The sequence below is a fragment of the Bos taurus genome, chromosome 7 (genome assembly GCF_002263795.3).
Source record: "Bos taurus isolate L1 Dominette 01449 registration number 42190680 breed Hereford chromosome 7, ARS-UCD2.0, whole genome shotgun sequence".
Taxonomy (NCBI): Eukaryota; Metazoa; Chordata; class Mammalia; order Artiodactyla; family Bovidae; genus Bos; species Bos taurus.
The window spans coordinates 23,140,013-23,161,882 of NC_037334.1; the positions used below are offsets into that span (position 1 = coordinate 23,140,013).

Consider the following 21,870-nt stretch of genomic DNA (forward strand, 5'->3'; position numbering starts at 1 on the left):
TTCAAGCTGGTTTTAGAAAAGGCAGAGGAACCAGAGATCAAATTGCCAATATCCGCTGGATCATGGAAAAAGCAAGAGAGTTCCAGAAAAACACCTATTTCTGCTTTATTGACTATGCCAAAGCCTTTGACTGTGTGGATCACAAGAAACTGTGGAAAATTCTGAAAGAGATGGGAATAACAGACCACCTGACCTGCCTCTTGAGAAACCTATATGCAGGTCAGGAAGCAACAGTTAGACCTGGACATGGAACAACAGACTGGTTCCAAATAGGAAAAGGAGTACATCAAGGCTGTATATTGTCACCCTGCTTATTTAACTTCTATGCAGAGTACATCACAAGAAACGCTGGGCTGGAAGAAGCACAAGCTGGAATCAAGATTGCCGGGAGAAATATCAATAACCTCAGATATGGAGATGACACCACCCTTATGGCAGAAAGTCAAGAGGAACTAAAGAGCCTTTTGATGAAAGTGAAAGAGGAGAGTGAAAAAGTTGGCTTAAAGCTCAATATTCCGAAAACAAAGATCATGGCATCTGGTCCCATCACTTTATGGGAAATAGATGGGCAAACAGTGGAAACAGTGTCAGACTTTACTTTTTTGGGTTCCAAAATCACTGCAGATGGTGACTGCAGCCATGAAATTAAAAGACGCTTACTCCTTGGAAGAAAAGCTATGACCAACCTAGATAGCGTATTGAAAAGCAGAGACATTACTTTGCCAGCAAAGATCCGTCTAGTCTAGGCTATGGTTTTTCTAGTGGTCATGTATAGATGTGAGAGTTGGACTGTGAAGAAAGCTGAGTGCTGAATAATTGATGCTTTTGAACTGTGGTGTTGGAGAAGACTCCTGAGAGTCCCTTGGACTGCAAGGAGATCCAACCAGTCCATTCTAAAGGAGACCAGCCCTGGGTGTTCTTTGGAAGGAATGATGCTAAAGCTGAAACTCCAGTACTTTGGCCCCCTCATGCCAAGAGTTGACTCACTGGAAAAGACTTTGATGCTGGGAGCGATTGAGGGCGGGAGGAGAAGGGGACAACAGAGAATGAGATGGCTGGATGGCATCACCGACTCGATGGACATGAGTTTGAGTGAATTCAGGGAGATGGTGATGGACAGGGAGGCCCGGCGTGCTGTGATTCATGGGGTCGCAAAGAGTGGGACATGACTGAGCGACTGAACTGAACTGACTGAACTGAACACCTGTTAACTGGATAACAGAAATAAACTTCAGCATGCATTCTGAATTCAGGATTTCACCATACATGGATACATGGATTATTGATATAATACAGTTTACCCTTAAACAAAGCAAGAGTTAGGGAGTTGAGATCCTTCCCATAGTAGAAAATCCGAGTATAACTTTAGACTCAGTGCTTCATACACAGTTCCACACCCACAGATTCAATCAACCATGGATCATGTAGGACATATTTACTGGGGAAAAAATCCCCATATAAGTGGACCCAAGCAGTTCAAATCCACGTTCAAGGGTCAACTGACCACATAAGTGTATCTGACAGATACTATTGAGCAACTGCTATGTACTAGGCCCTCTGAACATGGTAATGATCAAAAGGGGGTGGTTAGAACAGAACTAAAAGTTTTAAAAATTTTATTACACACTAACCAGGCTGAACATAAATACGCAGCAAGCACCAAACTGCAAGGTCGCCTTCTACTTCTAATTCACTGTTAGGTTTTATTCGGTTAAGTCCCAGGACTCTGACAAGGAGAGCTAGGCATTCAAGTAGTTCACAGCTGGGGCATACTCACTAAGGTACTGACGTAGAATTCTTGGTATTCCCATCTATTTCAGCCCCTGATGGAGTCAGATAAGATAAAAATCATACGGATAACTGTAGGGTTGCTCAAGGTTCAAGGAGAAGACCAAGCTCTATTTAAGGGGAAAAGTAAACCTCCAGAATGCCCGCATATGTGGCAATGAAAGAGAGCAGAATGCAGCAGAACATACAAGGAATTCACCTAAAAGCTACTGTTTTTGTGCCATATCATACTGCACATTGGGTTTTCAGTCATTCTTTTTTGTATAGAAAAACACAAGTGAGAAAAAACTGCTATTTTTTTCTACAACTATGTAAGTTTCCACAACTTCATTTTCCAACAGGAAAATTTCTCCTGCCTCACGCAATCCTGAGGCTCTTTAATGAATACCCATCATCATGCTAGACTGGCCATTCCGATCCGAAATTTGGATTGCCTTTGAAATAATAGCCATCAGAATTCACAACTATTACACCACATTTCTAGTGTGGGGATATGTAAAAAGAAAACTATAGAGTTGGGACTACAATATTCCTTACAGACTTGAGGAACTAAAGGCATTCAACCTGGCTGCCATTTCAACCATCAAAGATCATGTGCTACCAACAAAAAGCCTGAGTGGAATCAGACCATAAGGTAGCCACGTGCTGTGTTACAGACAAGGTACCGAATGAGCATTACAGACACAATGGTAGTTCCTTAGTACAAAGGTGATTACTTGCCGAAGTGTAACAAGGTAACTAAATAATAAATGTTTTAAATGTTCAAACCTTTTTGAATCACCTTATAAAATAACTCTAAACAATAATGGGGGGAGTTTTCTAATTCCATTTAAAACAAGATCTTCATTTTGATATTCAAAGGAAAGCATGTAATAATAGAAACTTTCATCATGATGGTATGAGGAGGAAAATGGTTTCAGAAACAGAAAATATCACTCAACAACATGGACCAGACAAGCAACAAGGATATACTGTGTAACACAGGGAATACAGCTTTATTCTGTAGTAACTTTAAACTGAGTTTAAGTTATAAAAACACTACTTTTTTTTGGAATCACTATTTTGTACGCCTGAAACTAATGTAATATTGTTAATCGAGAGGGAGTTCCCTGGTAGCCTAGTGGTTACGATTCTGGGATCTCACTGCCATGCCCAGGTTTAATCCCTAATGGGAAACTGAAATCCCACAAGCAGTGTGGCACGGCCAAAAAAAAAAAAAAGTTAACCAACTATACTTCAATTTTTTTAAAAAATGAAAAAAAATATGGACTAGTTCTGGTCCATAAACTTAAATCATAGCAGGTCATACATGAAAAATACAATATTCTTGGATTTTCCAGTCTGTTTTTGTTTTAGATAAGAAAAATCAGTGATAGAAAATTATAAAGAAAGGTTCAACTAAATTGTAAACCCCTAACAAAGAAAAAGAAAAAATGAGCACTAGTCAGATATTACACTGTGTATTTCAATAAACACTATCTAATTTCTATAATCATAAGAGGTAAGTATTATCCTTACTTTGGAAATAAAGAAACCACAGCTCAGATATGTTAAGTAACTTAATGGCAGACCACTTTCTCTTACTTTTTTAAGGTACAGTTCAATGCTGTGTTAAATAACACTTATGACATACAGATTCTTGTAAACTCCATCAAGACAGACTCCAAATTATTATCTCTTATAGCACTTAACATGGTAATGCATCCCAATATTTGCAAAAAAAACAACAACAACAATGAATTAAAACTAGGCTCTACCACTTATTAGTTAAGTGGCACTAGTCTATAACCTCTCTGAGGTAAAGTTTTCTCTCATAAGGATTATACCAACATCGCAACATTACTGTGAGACAGGGTTGGTTTCTTTGCTGACACAGGTCCATGGAGTCAAAGCTATGGTTTTTCCAGTAGTCATGTATGGATGTGAGAGTTGGACCATAAAGAAGGCTGAGCACCAAGTCACTGATGCCTCTGAACTGTGGTGTTGGAGAAGGCTCTTGAGAGTCCCTTGGGCAGCAAGGAGATCAAACCAGTCAATCCTAAAGGAAATCAATCCTGAATATTCATTGGAAGGACTGATGCTGAAGCTGATACGAAGAACTGACTCATTAGAAAAGACCCTGGTGCTGGGAAAGACGGAAGGCAGGAGGAGAAGGGAAGGGCAGAGAATGAGATGGTTGCATGACATCATCAACTCAATGGACATGAGTTTGAGCAAGCTCCAGGAGATGGTGAAGGACAGGGAAGCCCGGCGTGCTGCAGCCATGGGGCACAAAGAGTTAGACACGACCGAGCAACTGAACAGCAACAAAGGGTTAGTTCCTCTGCCTCCACGCTACTGTTTTTGGGGGCCAGGTAATTCTTTTTTGGTGGGGGAGGGTACTGTCCTGTGCACTGAAACGCATTTAACAACGTCTCTAGCCCTTATCTGACTGCCCTGCTGGCTCAGACGGTAAAGGGTCTGTCTACAATGCGGGAGACGCGGGTTTGACCCCTGGGTCAGGAAGATCCCCTGGAGAAGGAAATGGCAATTCACTCCAGGCCTACTGCCTGGAAAATCCCATGGACAGAGGAGCCTAGTATGCTGCAGTCCATGGGGTCGCAAAGAGTTGGACACGACTGAGCGACTTCACTTTCTTTCACTTTCACTAGCCCTTATCTGGAGAAGGCAATGGCAACCCACTCCAGTACTCTTGCCTAGAAAATCCCACGGACGGAGGAGCCTGGTAGGCTGCAGTCTATGAGGTCGCTACGAGTCGGACGTGACTGAGTGACTTCACTTTCACTTTTCACTTTCATGCATTGGAGAAGGAAATGGCAACCCACTCCAGTGTTCTTGCCTGGAGAATCCTAGGGACGGGGGAGCCTGGTGGGCTGCCGTCTATGGGGTCACACAGGGTCGGACACGACTGAAGCGACTTAGCAGCAGCAGCAGCCCTTATCTGGTAAAAAGCCGGTAGCATCCCTCTCTACCAGTTGTGACAACCAAAACTGTCTCCAGTCAAAATGATGGAGAATGGAGTATTCAAGAACCAGTATACTAACGCATATATATGGAATTTAGAAAGATGGAAAAAATAACCCTGTGTACGAGACAGCAAAAGAGACACCGATGTATAGATCAGTCTTATGGACTCTGTGGGAGAGGGAGAGGGTGGGGAGATTTGGGAAAATAGCATTGAAACATGTATAATATCATGTATGAAACGAGTCGCCAGCCCAGGTTCGATGCACGGTACCGGATGCTTGGGGCTGGTGCACTGGAACGACCCAGAGGGAGGGGAGGGGAGGGAGAAGGGTGGAGGGTTCAGGATGGGGAACGCGGGTATACCTGTGGAGGATTCATTTCGATATTTGGCAAAACTAATACAATATTGTAAAGTTTAAAAATAAAATAAAATTAAAAAAAATAATAATAATACTGCAAAGGAAAAAAAAAAAAAAAACGAACTGGAAAAGTATGTGATTTTCTCTACTCTAGAGAGTACCCTTGAGATGGGAGAAGGGCAAAATTTCCTGAGCCAAGCCGCTAATGATAATACTCCTAAAAACAACAATCAGCAACACAAAATTCTAATAACTTTATGTGATCTAGTAAAGATGGCTGCAAATTCTTGATTAGGCCTCCAAATGAGAGAGAAAGAAATTCCCTACCTTAAATTCAAACAACCTAGGTGACTTCTCTCACCTAAAGAATGAAGCTCAAGTCATGATCTTGAACTGATGAGGTCACAAAAAGCCTGGTACCTTGTGCTCAGAAGTCCAACAACACTAAGACTGCCATGCTGGGAAGGCCACAAGCGTTTCAGGCACGCAGGTTAGGAGTCCCAGCTGAGCCCGGACTCCCAGCCTCCTCAGCCAGAGCAACAGGCGAATGGTTCTGCAGTCCAGACCACGTGCTAGCTAAGACTATCCGATGACCTTTGTTGATGCCTCATGTAAGAGAAGACTTACCAAGACCTGTTCAAATTCCTCATCTTCTAAATTTAATAAAATAGCTGTCATTTTAAACCACTAAGGTTTCAGGTACTTTGTTTTCACATAATTTGTTATATTTTTCATGCATATACTTGTCTTCTTTTTTTCCCCCAGGAGACATTTGCCTCCCCAACTTTATTTAGTGATTTATGGCTGCGCTGGGCTTCACTATGGGGCGTGGGCTTTTTCTAGTTGTGGCAAGTATTCTCTAGCTGCAGTGTACAAGCTGCTCACTGTGGCGTCTTCTCTTGTTGCAGAGCTCGGGCTCTAGGTGCATGGGCTTCAGGAGTCGTGGTGTGCGGGCCTGCCTGCCCCACAGCATGTGGGATCTTTCTGGACCAGGGATTGAACCCACGTCCCCTGCACTGGCAGGCAGACTCTCCATCACTGGAGTATCAGTAAAGTTCTACTTTTCCATTAAAGATTTTCACATGTTTTAAAGAAAAATCTTTAAAATTTATCATTATTAACTCAGATGAGGCCATCCAATTTCTATCAAGATGATAAACAATCATGTGCTACCGGTCTCATCCTCCAAAATAAAGCCCTGAGGGAAAAAAAAAAAGCAGTCAGTCTGGATTCCAGGACCAGCATAACAAAAAGCACAAAATCTGATGGGGATAAATTTCCATTGATTGTGCTGAGTAGACACTGGAGACCTCTAGTCAGGAGCAAAGGGCGGCAGGAGTCAAAAGGCAAGATTTTTTGTTTTTGTTTTTTTTAGTTTTTAAAAAACTAAAAAGCTTTTTTCAGTCTGCCTTTATCTTTCCCTTGATTGCCCCTTACCAGAAATGAGCAGAACAGCTCGTATCTTTGTCAGCAGGATGAAACCAGGACAGCACAGAAGGCCTACGAGGGGAGAGTTCATGAACACTGGTATGAACAGACTACCCTGAGGTCATTCACTCGTCTCAGTCCTTCTCCTCTCAGAAAACACTATAGAATGGCGGTGAATTACGATACAAGGAAACCACCTCTTAAAACCTCTAAGAGTTTAAAAAACAAACCCTGATCAGAAGCGGCCTAATGCAGTAGTAGCCAACAGAAAAGCCCAACAGCAATTCAATGCCAGGTGGCTGTTTGACCCGAGATCAAGCCCCTCCTCTCTTAAACTCACTCAGACCAACACAAACGAAGGTCTGGCTGTTGGCCATTCCCTAATCCATATTATTAGACTAAGTGGATAATATTCCTTCCCAAAGAATTATTAGCTTACTAGCTAAAATAAGTATTTGGAGCAAGCCATAAAACGGTTATAAAAGACACATAATACACCAAACAACCCAACCACTAATGCAGAATTAGTGGATTAGATGCTCCAGGAATGAAGAGACCGAGGGGGGATATTGAGTAGTATGAACTCAGAAGAATCTAGGGAAAAGAATCAAGTGGAGGGACCTCCCTAATGGTCCAGTGGCTAAGACTCCACATGTCCGATACAGGGGGCCCAGCTTTGATCCCTGGTTGAGAAAGTAGATCCCTAGAGCCACAACTAAAGATTCTGCATGCCACGATAGAAGATCCTGAGTGCCATAACTAGGAACCGGAGTAGCCAAGTTAAAATAAGTATTTTTTTTTTTTTTAAGATAATCTTAGAAAAAAGAATCAAAGGGAAATACTGAGTATGAAAAGAAGACATCAAGATAATAGGAGTTTCAGAAGGAAGGGAAAAAACAAAATGTTTCAAAAAAACAACAAACATGTTAAGAAACAATGAGAATAAATTTCCCAGAATTAAAGACAGAAGTGAAGATTTAAGCATGTCAAGAGCCAAACATGTAAGAAAAAAGCTCATTCCTACAAATATTGAGTGTGAAAGTGCAAATGTTTAGTTGCTCAGTCATGCCTGACTCTGAGACTCCACGGACTGTAGCCCGCCAGGCTCCTCTGTCCCAGTGTTCCCAGACAAGAACACTGGAGTGGGCTGTCATGCCCTTCTCCAGGGGTTCTTCCCAATCCAAGGATCAAACCCAGATCTCCTGCACTGCAGGAGGATTTTTTACTGTCTGAGCCATCAGAAATATTAAGAATACTGTGTGAGTTGATAGTACTTTTAAAAGTTTACATGTAATGCAGAAATATCACTTTTGGAAATCCAGAAGTAATCTCGAGTAATTCAGGAAAAAAAACAACCCTATATGCCAAAAAAATGTTTCATTGCAATACTTACTACAGTAAGAGGGAAACTCCCAGATACAACCTAAATTACCTAACAACCAGGCAATAATTCATGGTTTAAGGATATATTTATAGCCATCGTCATAGTGTTGAAAAGAGGGTATGTTTAACAAATTTTACTATTTGAGCGGGATCTAAAAAATCCAAACAACATGAGAAGTTTACATTAAAACTACTATGAGCATTTAATTTTCTAATTATTAAAACTTAAAAGTTCGCTTTTAAAAATCTGATAAGTTTGGTAGCTTGTGTTTTGATAATGTCTAGACTTCATCAAGAAACAGCCAATAACAATTATATTTCAGATAGAATTTACAGAAACATTAGCTTCTGGAAGTATTTATGGTATATTTATACTAAAGGAGAGTATAATATAGCTACTTTTTATTGCACAGGAGTAGCTTATGGCAGCTTTTGGACTTTATAACTAATAAAATACTGTATGGAAAATTTCAACATCTATCCTGCCAAAGAAAGTACTTGGTCTTATTTCTACTAAGTGCTTTATAGTTTTATCATTTTCATTAGCTCGGCTCCACACGAGACTACTGCCTGCCTTGGATTTCTGGAAGGCTGCCCCAATTCTTCTCTCCCAGGCCTTGTTGCCAGGGTTGCAGCTGCACAACCAATTCTTATTAAAATGTAAGTCTTTGAAATGCAGGTCTATGGAAAGGGACATAAAGGATTTCATTATCTTTTCTCAAAACTCACAGCGAGGATTACACCCCCACCCTTTCCAAGCCATTCCACTACTTAGCAGCCTTCTCCATCAACTCACACACCAAATGTAACAAATGCAGCAGCTGTTTTAAATAACTCAAATAACTCATAAAGGAGTAGAACTGCATAATAAAGAACTTAATGTCTAGCAAAAAATACTTTCAAATGACTTCAAATACATATGATGTATAATAATTATTTCAAAGTGACTTCCAGTGAGTATGATGTCATTATATAGCTGGATACTCACACAATGTGAGTAATAACACTTCTAAACACTACTACTAAATAATTCTAAAGGACAAACATTTGCAAGACAATACACACTTATGTGATGATAATTTCAGAAACTTCAAATTAAGAAAAAAACTGCAAGTAATTTACTCAAATTGTAAAATATCTTATTAGCTCTTAATTTTGTTGTAGAACTACTCATGCCTCTAAAATTTTCTTGTAAAAGAAGAAAAAACCTGAAGAACAATTTACACTATTTTTCCTTTTCTTACTAGAATAGAATCTCATGTACTTTTGTGCTCTGGATAAAATCCCCTGCTTAAACACTGCTTAACTGTACTTTTAAAAGACAATTTATGACTAAATTCATCTTATGAGAAAAGTTAACACAAGACTGTCAAGATCATGAAGGTAAAACTAGTTTCAGTGAAAAGTATTAAAGTGGTTAGATAGTCTGTTGCAAAGTAAAATTGAGGTTTCTTTTAAAATTAAAATGTAACATTTTTAATACTGATACACCATTGGGATTCTTATAACATGCAGAACCGTCAAATTTTAACTGTATTAGAGAAAAGAAATAAAGTTAGCAAAATTCATTGGGGTTAATTAATATAGCTAGTCTGTTCCCTGGGTGTTTCATTCCTGGTTAAACAGAAGAAAAAAATAGGGAAGACAGAGAGAGGGAGGCAGAGACCTTTGAGGATCTCATTATACAACACAGACCTGAAGTTACAGCAATAAATCACACTGGAAGAAAAGAAAAAAAGTTCTAAAAAGTGACCACATGTTGCATATTTGATGACTGAACTGAAATTAAGTACATTATATAATGATTTTAAACTTGTTAAAAATACTGCCTGAGATCAATTCATGTCCATTTTCATGGCTACTATCAAAAAAATTAAACAGTATCAGCGTTGAGGATGCGAAAAAACTGGAAGGAACCCTTGTGCACTGTTTGTTAGTAAAATGGGACTGCAAGGAGACCCAACCAGTCCATTCTGAAGGAGATCAGCCCTGGGATTTCTTTGGAAGGAATGATGCTGAAGCTGAAACTCCAGTACTTTGGTCACCTCATGTGAAGAGTTGGCTCGTTGGAAAAGATTCTGATGCTGGGAGGGATTGGGGGCAAGAGGAGAAGGGGACGACAGAGGATGAGATGGCTGGACGGCATCACCAACTCGATGGACATGAGTCTAGTGAACTCCGGGAGTTGGTGATGGACAGGGAGGCCTGGCGTGCTGCGATTCATGGGGTCGCAGAGAGTCGGACACGACTGAGTGACTGGACTGAACTGAAAGTAGTGCAGCTCCTATGGTAAACAATATGGAGGTTCCTCAAAAATGTAGAAGTAACTCTATTGTATGACGCAGCACTCCCACGTCCGGCCATGTGCTCAGAAGAACTGAAGGCAGGATCGGGAAGAGTATCTGTACACCCATGTTGTTAGCAGCGCGACTCTCGTAAGACAAGCGGCAGCATCAAGGCCAATGTCTTTGAGCCAATGAACAGATAAACAAAATGCGATATATACACAAAGTATTATCATGATACATACATACAGTGGAGTCTTAAAAAGGAGGAAATCCTATCACATGGATGGACGAGGCTTGAGGATATTACGCTAGGTGAAATAAACCAGTCATAAAAAGACAGATGCCATATGATTCCACTTACATGACGTGTAAAATAGTCAGAGTTGTTTTGTTTTCTTTTCGGCCATACTGCGTGCATGGCTTGTAGGATCTTAGCTCTCTGACCAGGGACTGAACCCAGGCCCAAGCTAAAATAGTCAAATTCACAGAAAACGGAGCAGAATGGTAGTTACCATGGGCTGGCAAGAGGAGGAAAAAGGGAGTTGTTTAATGGTTACAGAGTTTCAGCTTTGCAAGATGAAACAGTTACGGAGATGTGTTTCTCAACAATGTGACTATACTTGGCATTACTCAACTACACACTTAAAACTAAGCTGGTAAATTCTATGCTACATGTTTTTTACCACAATAAAAAACATTTTTAAAGTAATTGGAGGTCTCACCCTTACAGATTTTCATGAGTTAGTAAAGATGAAAAATGGAATGAACTTTTTTTTAAACTAAGTACCTCATATTAATCTGGAGTTTTGCTTGTTTTGGTCAGGTATGTAGGTAATATATCATCATGGTGTAAAAAAAGGAAACAAAAGTAAATCATGAAAACTAAATTTTCTTCTCATCATTATCCCTAGCCACAAAATTCTCTTCCCAAGACACAGCTGCCAATATTAGCTTCTGCTATAAGCCCTTCACAGAAATTCTAATGATATACAAGAATATAAATTTTTTCCTTTAAAAAATATTTTCATGAGACCAAATACATTATTTGTCACCTTGCTTTGTCATTCAACTCTGTATCTTGGAAATCAGGCAGTTTCAGAAACTTAAAAAAAAATGCCTCTCTCACTTTTGAAAGGCTGTATTTTATCTTACAGGTGTAACCCACTTTCAACAGGTGGGAAGTTGTGTTGTTCCTAATTTTTTACAACTACAATCATGCTGCAAGAAATTATCTTGTAAATTCACAAATGTGGGATATGAGACAGTGGGATTTATCGCTAGGATAAATTCAAGGAGTGAAACTGAAGAATCAAAGGGTCTGTTTATATATTTTAATTTGGGAGAGGCATTTTAAGTTTTGACAGATATTTTCCAAATCTTCTAAGAAAATGTACGTACACTCCCACTAACAACGCATCAGAGGGACTTCCCCAGTGGTCCAGTGGTTAAGAATCTGCCTTCCAATTCAAGGGACGTGGGTTCAATCCCTGGAACTAATAGGCCCACATGCCACAGACTCGATGCAGCCAAAAATAAATACATTAAAAAACAAAAAAAAACAACACACTGGAACATCTGTATTACCAATCCTAAAAGGCTCCCCTAACTCCAGCATTTTAAAGGGAAAAAAACTATCTTTCTACCCTGAAGTGGAGAACTAAAAAAACACACCAGTGTATCAGGTAAATATACTGAGTTCAATAAAATTAAAATCTACAATGTTGAGTAAGACTATAAGGCTTGATCTGCAGCCTAAGAAAAGCACTCATCCTAATAATCGCCAGCTAAGTCTTGGTTAGGCCTCTGCCAGTCTCACATTTCTTTCTTCAGAAATCTACTCTTATTCTATAGTTTTTGACCCAAATAGCTTTATTTATATCAGCATCATAGTTATGATTTGTAATCAAACTGATTTAACCGGCCTAAGACAGTAACTGTTTCCATTTTGGTGGACAAATCTCTTAACTCTGGGCAAGTACAGAAATCAATCAGTATTAATAGTCATGTGCTATTAAATACATCCATACGAACATTATTATTATACTTTATGCTCTATCTACTAAGATATTTGAAAGACAAGAAAATTTGATATGCTAAATTTCCAAGTTTAATTTATTAAACTTTTCAGAATTACAAATTTTAAAACGATTTGTTTGCTCTACTGACAAATCTGCCTTGTTAACTCCTTGAAGTATCTGAGGGAATCAGAGAAAAGTCAGAAGGTCTAAAGATGTTAAATAATTAGGTATGAAAGCACTGCAATATTTAAGAAGCAATACTTAGTCTTTCTTATTGGGCATTAAAACCCAATGACAATATATACAGCACTGAACTTTTTAGTGAGTTTTACAGATCAACTTTTTATTTTTTTAAGGCAACCATCTTTAAAGAGAACTACAGAAATAGAGAACCACGGGAATATGATCTTGGACAGGAAATGTCTATCTCTACCTTAAGATTAACACATTTCATTTAGTATCATTCCCTACAAGCATTTTTTAGCAAACATGTGCACTAAAAGCATTCACAAATATTAACAAATAGTAGTAATAAATGCAAATGGTATCCTGCATGACTACTCTTCAAAAAAGAAATGGATGTCTTTCATCCATAAAGCACAGAAGAGTGTATTTTCTCATGCTGCCAGAAAATACTCCTTAATCAAAACCAAAGGAGGGCTGCTTTTTTGATTTCCTCATGGAAATCACGGCCTTTACAGTAAGGACATAGGGCAACAGCTACAATAAAACCCAGCTGCTGTCAGTTCAGTTGCTCAGTAGTGTCCGACTCTTTGCAACCCCACGAACCACAGCACGCCAGGCCTCCCTGTCCAGCACCAACTCCCAGAGTCCACCCAAACCCATGTCCATTGTGTTGGTGATGCCATCCAACCATCTCATCCTCTGTCGTCCCCTTCTCCTCCCGCCTTCAATCTTTCCCAGCATCAGGGTCTTTTCCAATGAGTCAGCTCTCTGCATCAGGTGGCCAAAGTACTGGAGTTTCAGCTTCAGCATCAATCCCTCCAATGAACACCCAGGACTGATCTCCCTTAGGATGGACTGGCTGGATCTCCTTGCAGTCCAAGGGACTGTCAAGAGTCTTCTCCAACACCACACTTCAAAAGCATCAATTCTTCGGCACTCAGCTTTCTTTACAGTTCAACTCTCACATCCATACATGACCACTGGAAAAACCATAGCCTGGACTAGACGGACCTTTGTTCGCACAGTAATGTCTCTGCTTTTTAATTGCTATCTAGGTTGGTCATAACTTTCCTTCCAAGGAGTAAACATCTTTTAATATCATGGCTACAATCATGATCTGCAATGATTTTGGAGCCCAGAAAAATAAAGTCAGCCACTGTTTCCCCATCTATTTCCCATGAAGTGATGGGGCCAGATGCCATGATCTTAGTTTTCTGAATGTTGAGCTTTAAAGCTCAACTTTTTCACTCTCCTCTCACTTTCATCAAGGGGCTCTTTAGCTCTTCTTCACTTCCTGTCATAAGGGTGGTGTCATCTGCATATGTGAAGTTACTCATATTTCTCCTGGCAATCTTGATTCCAGCTTGTGCTTCTTCCAGCCCAGCGTTTCTCATGATGTACTCTGCATATAGGTTAAATAAGCAGGGTGACAATATACAGCCTTGACGAACTCCTTTACCTATTTGGAACCAGTCTGTTGTTCCATGTCCAGGTCTAACTGTTGCTTCCTGACCTGCATATAGGTTTCTCAAGAGGCAGGTCAGGTGGTCTGGTATTCCATCTCTTTCAGAATTTTCCACAGTTTATTGTGATCCACATAGTCAAAGGCTTTGGCATAGTCAATAAAGCAGAAATAGATGTTTTTCTGGAATTCTCTTCCTTTTTCCATGATCCAGTGGATGTTGGCAATTTGATCTCTGGTTCCTCTGCCTTTTCTAAAACTAGCTTAAACATCTGGAAGTTCATGGTTCACGTATTGCTGAAGCCTGGCTTGGAGAATTTTGAGCATTACTTTACTAGCGCATGAGATGAGTGCAATTGTGCACTAGTTTGAGCATTCTTTGGCATTGCCTTTCTTTGGGACTGGAATGAAAACAGACCTTTTCCAGTCCTGTGGCCACTGCTGAGTTCTCCAAATTTGCTGACATATTGAGCGCAGCACTTTCACAGCATCATCTTTTAGGATTTGAAATAGCTCAACTGGAATTCCATCACCTCCACTATCTTTGTTCCTAGTGATGCTTCCTAAGGCCCACCTGACTTCACATTCCAGGATGTCGGGCTCTAGGTGAGTATGAGTGATCACACCTTCGTGATTATCTGGGTCGTGAAGATCTTTTTTGTGCAGTTCTTCGGTGTATTCTTGCCACCTCTTCTTAATATCTTCTGCTTCTGTTAGGTCTATACCACTTCTGTCCTTTATTGAACCCATATTTGCATGAAATGTTCCCTTGGTATCTCTAATTTCTTGAAGAGATCTCTAGTCTTTCCCATTCTATTGGTTTCCTCTGTTTCTTTGCACTGATTGCTAAAGAAGGCTTTCTTATCTCTCCTTGCTATTGTTTGGAACTCTGCATTCAAATGGGTATATCTTTCCTTTTCTCCTTTGCTTTTCCCTTCTCTTCTTTTCTCAGCTATTTGTAAGGCCTCCTCAGATAGCCATTTTGCTTTTTTGCATTTCTTTTCCTTGGGGATGGTCTTGCTCCCTGTCTCCTGTACAATGTCACGAACCTCCGTCCATACTTCTTCAGGTCCTGTGTCTATCAGATCGAGTCCCTTAAAACTATTTCTCACTTTCACTGTATAGTCATAAGGGATTTGATTTAGGTCATACCTGAATGGTCCAGTGGTTTTCCCCACTTTCTTCAATTTAAGTGTGAATTTGGCAATAAGGAGTTCATGATCTGAGCCACAGTCCGCTCCCAGTCTTGTTTTTGCTGACTGTATAAAGCTTCTCCATCTCTGGCTGCAAAGGATATAATCCATCTGATTTTGGTGTTGACCATCTGGTGATGGCCATGTGTAGTCTTCTCTCGTGGTGTGGCTTATTACATATATGTACGTTAGTTGCTAAGTGGTCCAGCAGTAGGCCTACCAAGCCTACTTACCTCAGCATGGCACTGCCGCTCGGATGGCAGTGATTTCTGGGTACTTACACCTGGACCTTAACCAACAAACTAGAGATTTAGTATCAATTTCCATTTCCCTAAACTAGTTAATCAGACTTTCAACAATATTTTCTAGCTATAAATAAGGACGGATATATTGGCTCCCATTGCCAAAATTGAAGAGCTCATATCATTAATCTATGCCCTCATAATCACCCAAGCTCCTTCCTGATTGATATTTACAAGTTATAGGAGAAACTTGGAGCCATTCAGAGGCATTGTTTAAATGAATATTCTATTGAAACTTTGCAGCTTTATCATTTTCTATAATGTACACATTTCTTCATTCTTTCACATTTGGTGAGCAAATTATTCCTCGTGTGTGTGTGCGTGTGTGTAATTCCTAAAACCACCTGACAGTTTCAAGTAGGCTAGTACCCTATAGCAAGGTGCTATCAAGTCAGAATGAAAATTATAGGATGAGAAATCAGTCACATGAACAAAAAAATCAGAAAACCACAATTTAATATTAAACATGTATTTTCTGGATTTTTTTCCCTCGGTAAAATTAACATAACATTTCCCTATCACTAACGAAAACATGCTATCATGATGCCTCACTAATTAGATAATCATAAAAATTAACTTATTCAACATATATTCGTTGAGCTCCTATTATATGCTAGGCTCACATATTTAAAAAACAATATGTAAATATAAGTCAGCAAATTATAAAGTATAGTAAACATATTTTTAAATGCATACTAATAAATTTACCAAAGATATAAGTTTAAAGACTACCAGAGATTAAAATGGAAACACAGGGTAAGTAGATAGAAATAACTGAACTTTTAATTTTGAGCAATTATGACATGGCAACAATTAACACTTTGAAATATGGCCCTTACAGATGTTAAAACAGAATTTTTAAAAATTCTTAATAAAATGGAAGTAAATTGATCTCTTTAACATTTCATTTATAAAGAAAACCGAAAGGCTGGCTTCATGCTCAGTGGTGAACACTGTAGACGTTCCAATTAATGTAATGTTTTGTGAAACATCAGAGGCATTAGATTAATGAACAAGACAAGATGCTCATTGTAATCACAATGTTCTATGAGTTCCAGCCAATGCAGCTGGTAAGCAAACCACGAAAGATATAAAATCTGGAAAGGATAAAGCAAATTATGTTTCGTTACAAATAAGGATTGCACTCTCAGAAATTCTAAGTGAATTTAATTAATGGATGAAATTTATCAAAAAGTAGTAATCTTCCTAATGTTAGCAATACATAAATTTAAGCTGTAATAACACACTAAAGAGGCAGTAGAGCTGTGGTTAAGGACACAGACCTCAGAGTTAAGCAGATATGAGTTGAAATCTCAACTCTACTACTTCCTAGCTGAAGTCACCTAATGCCTTCAATTTTCTCAAGTGTTAAAATGAATGTAATTTATCAAACAGTTAAGGTAATGCTGAAAAGTACACCAAGCCTGTCATTTAATGAAAGACATTATTATTTGTATTATCAATAATAGAAAGCTACGTGTCCCTTCCATAAACAAAAGAGGTATTACATTAAACATACACGAACCTTTCTGAAATCTAAAAAAGCACAAAATTTCAAACTATATCTGGCCCCAAGATTTGGAATAAAGGATTGTCCTGTAAGATTCTCATGTCTTCTTACGAAAAAAACCAATAACAACATACTACCTTTTAAAAAAGTCAACCAAAACCCTGGTTCTGCACAACTGTTTTACAGTTCCAGAGGAGTCAAGGGTTCAGCAGGCGTCTCCCCCAAAGAGCTAAATCAGTATGGATGATGGCTACTCCTTTTCCTCTAGGACCAAACCACAGTTAGGAACCTACTCATCAGGAGGGTTGTTCCGATACTGTCAGCCTCTTTCTGTCACATTAAGCTCCACCAGCAATGGTACAGATTACATATTTGTTTACCACCTTAACTCTTGTACTTAACACCTGAAAAAAATCAAAAAAAGGACTGCACTATCTGCCACCTTGCACACCTGTATCAGAGACTTGCCTAATTCACAATTCAAGTCTTAGCAAGTCCTTTGAGTTATCATTATATGATACAGAAAAGGTTATAATAAAGATGTATATGCGTTGTTGTATATGTTCCAATACTTTGGCTACCTGATGTGAAGAACTGACTCACTGGAAAAGACCCTGATGCTGGGAAAGACTGAAGGCAAGAGAAGCAGGGGACAACAGAGGATGAGATGGTTGGATGGCATCACTGACTCCATGGACATGAGTTTGAGCAAGCGCCAGGAGTTGATGATGGTCAGGGAAGCCTGGCATGTTGCAGTCAACAGGGTCACAAAGAGTCCAAACTGAACTGAACTGAACTGATGCTATGACGCTTTGGGACTTATTGGCTCATGTAACTGAATGAAGTCTAGGAATACCATCTGGAAATGGAAATGGCCACCCTCTCCAGTACTCTTGCCTGGAAAATTCCATGGACTGAGGAGCCTCGTAGGCTACAGTCCACGGGGTCACAAAGAGCCAGACATGACTGAGCAACTTCACTTATACCATCTTTAGGGAAGAACTGCTTCAGCATCTCAACAAAGGTGATCAGGGTGTGTTTCTGCTCTATCTCCTCCTTCCCTGTTGGTTTCTTACTCAACTGACTTTCCTTTTATGGTTGGAAGATAGTTGCCGGGCTGAAATTCAGCAGGAAAAAAAGTATCTTGATCCCAGTATTTCTAGCAAATGCCGAAGATCATTCTGATTGATTTAGATCATATGTCTGCCATGACTGCCAGAGGTTAGAACACGTTTCATTCCTACATGAAATAAAGTACCTTGGTGATCTGAACTTATTCTGCTGAATAATGACATTGCTGAATTAAAAATAATGGTTCAAGCACATTATTCAACTTTCCCTATCTTCTTAAAAAGTTATTATCCCCCATTTAATCACAGAACAACAATAAAAAAGTAAATTCTTCCCTGAATATAAATCATTTTGAAGGATTCAGAATGTATTAGCAGATTACAACAAAGGTTTATGATATTCCTTAACAAAGCTGAAAACAAAACTAGATTTTCAGGAAGAAAACAAGTTTCTTATTTCACTTTTTCAAGATTATAATAGCAGAATCTAAAGAAAACAACTACATGGATATCTTGAGTTAGAGGAGGAGGAAAGGTGGTTTTAACAAGTTTTAAAATAGAATCATCTTGGGGCTTCCCTGGGTCCAGTGGTTAAAACTCCACTTCAACTGCAGGAGGCACACATTTGTTCCCTGGTTGGGGAACTGAGATCCTGCCTGCCACCAGAAGCAGCCAGAAAATTTAAAAATATAATAAATTTAAAATAGAATCAGCTAAATACTCCATCCTGTGACTCAAGGCTCCTCAAAGACACTAGATCATCATCAACCCTCCTTCCTCAATCTCTGTACACAAAACCAGGTCCTAAGAACAGAACAGAGATGCACACGTCAGGAAGTCTTTTTGTCAATGTGCATTGCAAAGCCAAACGCAAATTATTCCTCATTTATGACGTTCTTACTATTTCTCATTCCTATAATTAGCAGAGAAAACAGAATGTAAACGATTCCATCTATACTGACAGAGAAGATAGCAAAACCTATGGGATTAAAAGCCAATTTTCAAACATACAAGAGAGCAGCTGATTTTCATGGCAAAGTTGAATAAAAACAAACAGCAAATTGAGTAGAACTAACTACCTGAAAATGTGTTACACACAAGTCATCTTAAATCAGAAGCCAAACTTCACTAGAGAAAAGCAGCGTGGTTAAAGAAACGTGCATAAAAAGAACATAATGATTTAAATCTATGAACTGATGTTCCAAATTCTCTACTGTTCAAATAATTTAGCTCAGTTAAATGTACAATGATGACTTTTTTAAGAAGACATAAATGTGTCACACACATCAGGGACATAAACACAGTCCTTGACATCACAAAGCTTATAATGTGCTACGAAGGCAATACACACAAACATTACTAGACAGTTCAGAACATAATGAAGTATAAATGCCAGTGGGTAAAAAGAAAGAGGGGAGTCAATGAACTGGGATGATTTCCACAGCAAGTAACAGAAAATCTAAGAGCAAAACTGCTTAAACAGTAAGACAGTGTACTGTGTCACATAATAAATGAATCTACCGTTAAGACTAGTGAATGTGAAGGAACAGTGAATGTGGCCCAGTTCTGCTGCTGCTGCTGCTAAGTCGCTTCAGTCGTGTCCAACTCTGCTCAACCCCATGGACTGCAGCCTACCAGGCTTCTCCATCCATGGGATTCTCCAGGCAAGAACACTGGAGTGGGTTGCTATTTCCTTCCCCAGGCCCAGTTCTACTTCTCTGTAATTCTCTTACCTCTGCCCTTCTTTAGGTAAGGGAATAACCCTTCAGGCTGGTAGCACAAGAGCTACAACAGTTTCAGAGGTCACATTCAAATAAAACAAGCTCTGGAGGAGGGACCACTTCTTTTCCTTTTTCTCAAAAGCAAGAAAACCTTTCCCAATAGCTTCTCTCTGACTTTCCTTTTATTTCCCATTGGCCAAAACTGGATCTCATGCCCAGTCCTTTGGAACAATCACTTCCAACGGCAATGAGACCTACATAAAGAAGATTAGACTGGATGCTGTAACTATGATGACCATCTCTTTAAAGATGGCTGAATAGATCAAGGAAGACAAGCCTTGGAAGATGGTATGATATGGGCTGGTGGAAAAAAAAAATGACAGAAAATACATAGGCAAAGGAAGGGATGTGTCTAACTGAAGAAGAAAGTCGAATTGCAAACATACATTAAACACACTGTTGCTGCTGCTAAGTCCCATCAGTCGTGTCCGACTCTGTGCGACCCCATAGACGGCAGCTCACCAGGCTCTGCGGTCCCTGGGATTCTCCAGGCAAGAACACTGGAGTGGGTTGCCATTTCCTTCTCCAACGCATGAAAGTGAAAAGTGAAAGTGAAGTCGCTCAGTCGTGTCTGACTCTTCACGACCCCATGGACTGCAGCCCACTAGACTCCTCCGTCCATGGGATTCTCCAGGCAAGAGTTACTGGAGTGGGGTGCCATTGCCTTCTCCGAAAAATCGGTAAAGAATTCTCTTAAACCATGCTGGAGTCATTTTCTGTAACACAAAAATTAGCTTACTATTTGACAGTTGGTAAATGCTAAGCATGCAGGAGGAGTAGTCCTCTCTTTATGGGAAGGATTTAGATTAATCACCAGTGGGGATAGTCAGACTCACCACTCACTCCTTTCAAAAGAGCTATCTCTGGGTTGAGAACATTCCGTATTATGCATACAGATGACTGCAGACTCACTGTCAGTGTTGTTCCTTGATGGTTTCTGCTCATTTGGGTTCGAGGTTTTACTCAAAAATCCACACACTCACAGCTGGTCCTATCTGCAAATGAAAGCATGCAATTAGGAGGCAAAAAGCTGCCGAGAGCAATTCCTTCCTCCCCCACCCACCTATGATTAACTGATCCACAAGAAAACCGAATTTAAACACCAGATTCACTAAGTCAAGCAATTCCTTCCTCCCCCACCCACCTATGATTAACTGATCCACAAGAAAACCGAATTTAAACACCAGATTCACTAAGTCCAATGTTCAAACTAAGCAACTTATACTTCAAAGGGTGTAATGTAGTTATTACAGTTACCACCCTTTCCCATCATGTAAATTTATTGTAGTGTCCACAATATACCAGGTGCAACTCTTGTGTGCCGGGTGGAATCCAATACACATTTGTGTTTGGTGGCGGCACACAGGCTGGCTTACACAGGGTGCTAAAAGAGAGCTGCCGACATTCATAAATTAGACGACTTCACATAAAAATCAAATTATCTGACCTCTCTTGGAGGAAAAAAGAAAAAAGGCCAGAAGATCTGGCAATACTGGGCCCACTTTCCCACCTGGTAATAATCTGCTGGAGCTGATCAGCAGCTAATCTTTCAGATGTGACATGGGTTTTGCAGTTCTCCATACATGTCACCACTCTCTTCTATCATAATCCAGCTCACAGTTATCTGTCTGAAGTCTGCTGGCATCTGAACTTGCAAACTCTGCTATGTATTTATAATAGCTCATGGGAAATATTTATTACTATCAAAGACAAATCTGTTTTTCTGCCTTGTGGATACAATACAGCACAAGAAAAACCACGTTGGCTTGGGAATCAGAGGTCGCTAGGTTTGAGATCTAATTCTGCAAGTAACTATTTATGTGACCTCAGGTCTATTTTTAACCTAAAGTATGTATTTCTTCATTTATAGTCCTCCAGATAAGCATATAAGCACTTAAAAGAGTCAACAAACAACAGGTCTAAAATCTAACATGTCCAGACTGAACTGGTAAATCCACTGCTGTCTGACAGTCTTTCTCATTTCAGTAAACTGGCCTGGAATCCTTGCAGTTTCGGTTCCAGACTCAAACCTCCAAGTCTTTATCATATACTCTCCCTCATCCTCCCAAAATCATTGAAGTGGTTGATTCTCTAGATACATAGTCTGAACAGATTCTAAGAGTCTCATAAAAACC

The 21,870-nt window shown here is 39.6% G+C and overlaps 1 protein-coding gene across 6 annotated transcripts in view; it reads right to left on the reverse strand.

The window, feature by feature from the left end:
- The window catches only part of CDC42SE2 (CDC42 small effector 2), a 119,510-nt gene that overhangs the window by 66,746 nt on the left and 30,894 nt on the right, over nucleotides 1-21,870 (reverse strand). For 3 of the 6 annotated variants that reach the window (NM_001102537.1, XM_059888484.1, XM_059888483.1), the window contains one exon: nucleotides 20,572-20,730. The exons of 2 other annotated variants lie outside the window; for them this stretch is intronic. Coding sequence is in view for 3 of the 4 variants with exons in the window: in XM_059888484.1 (XP_059744467.1) it covers nucleotides 20,699-20,730 (32 nt within the window). In the remaining variant the exon portion in view is untranslated. The remainder of the gene's footprint in view (nucleotides 1-20,571; nucleotides 20,731-21,870) is intronic. One more of the 6 variants, XM_024994718.2, reaches the window with a different exon arrangement.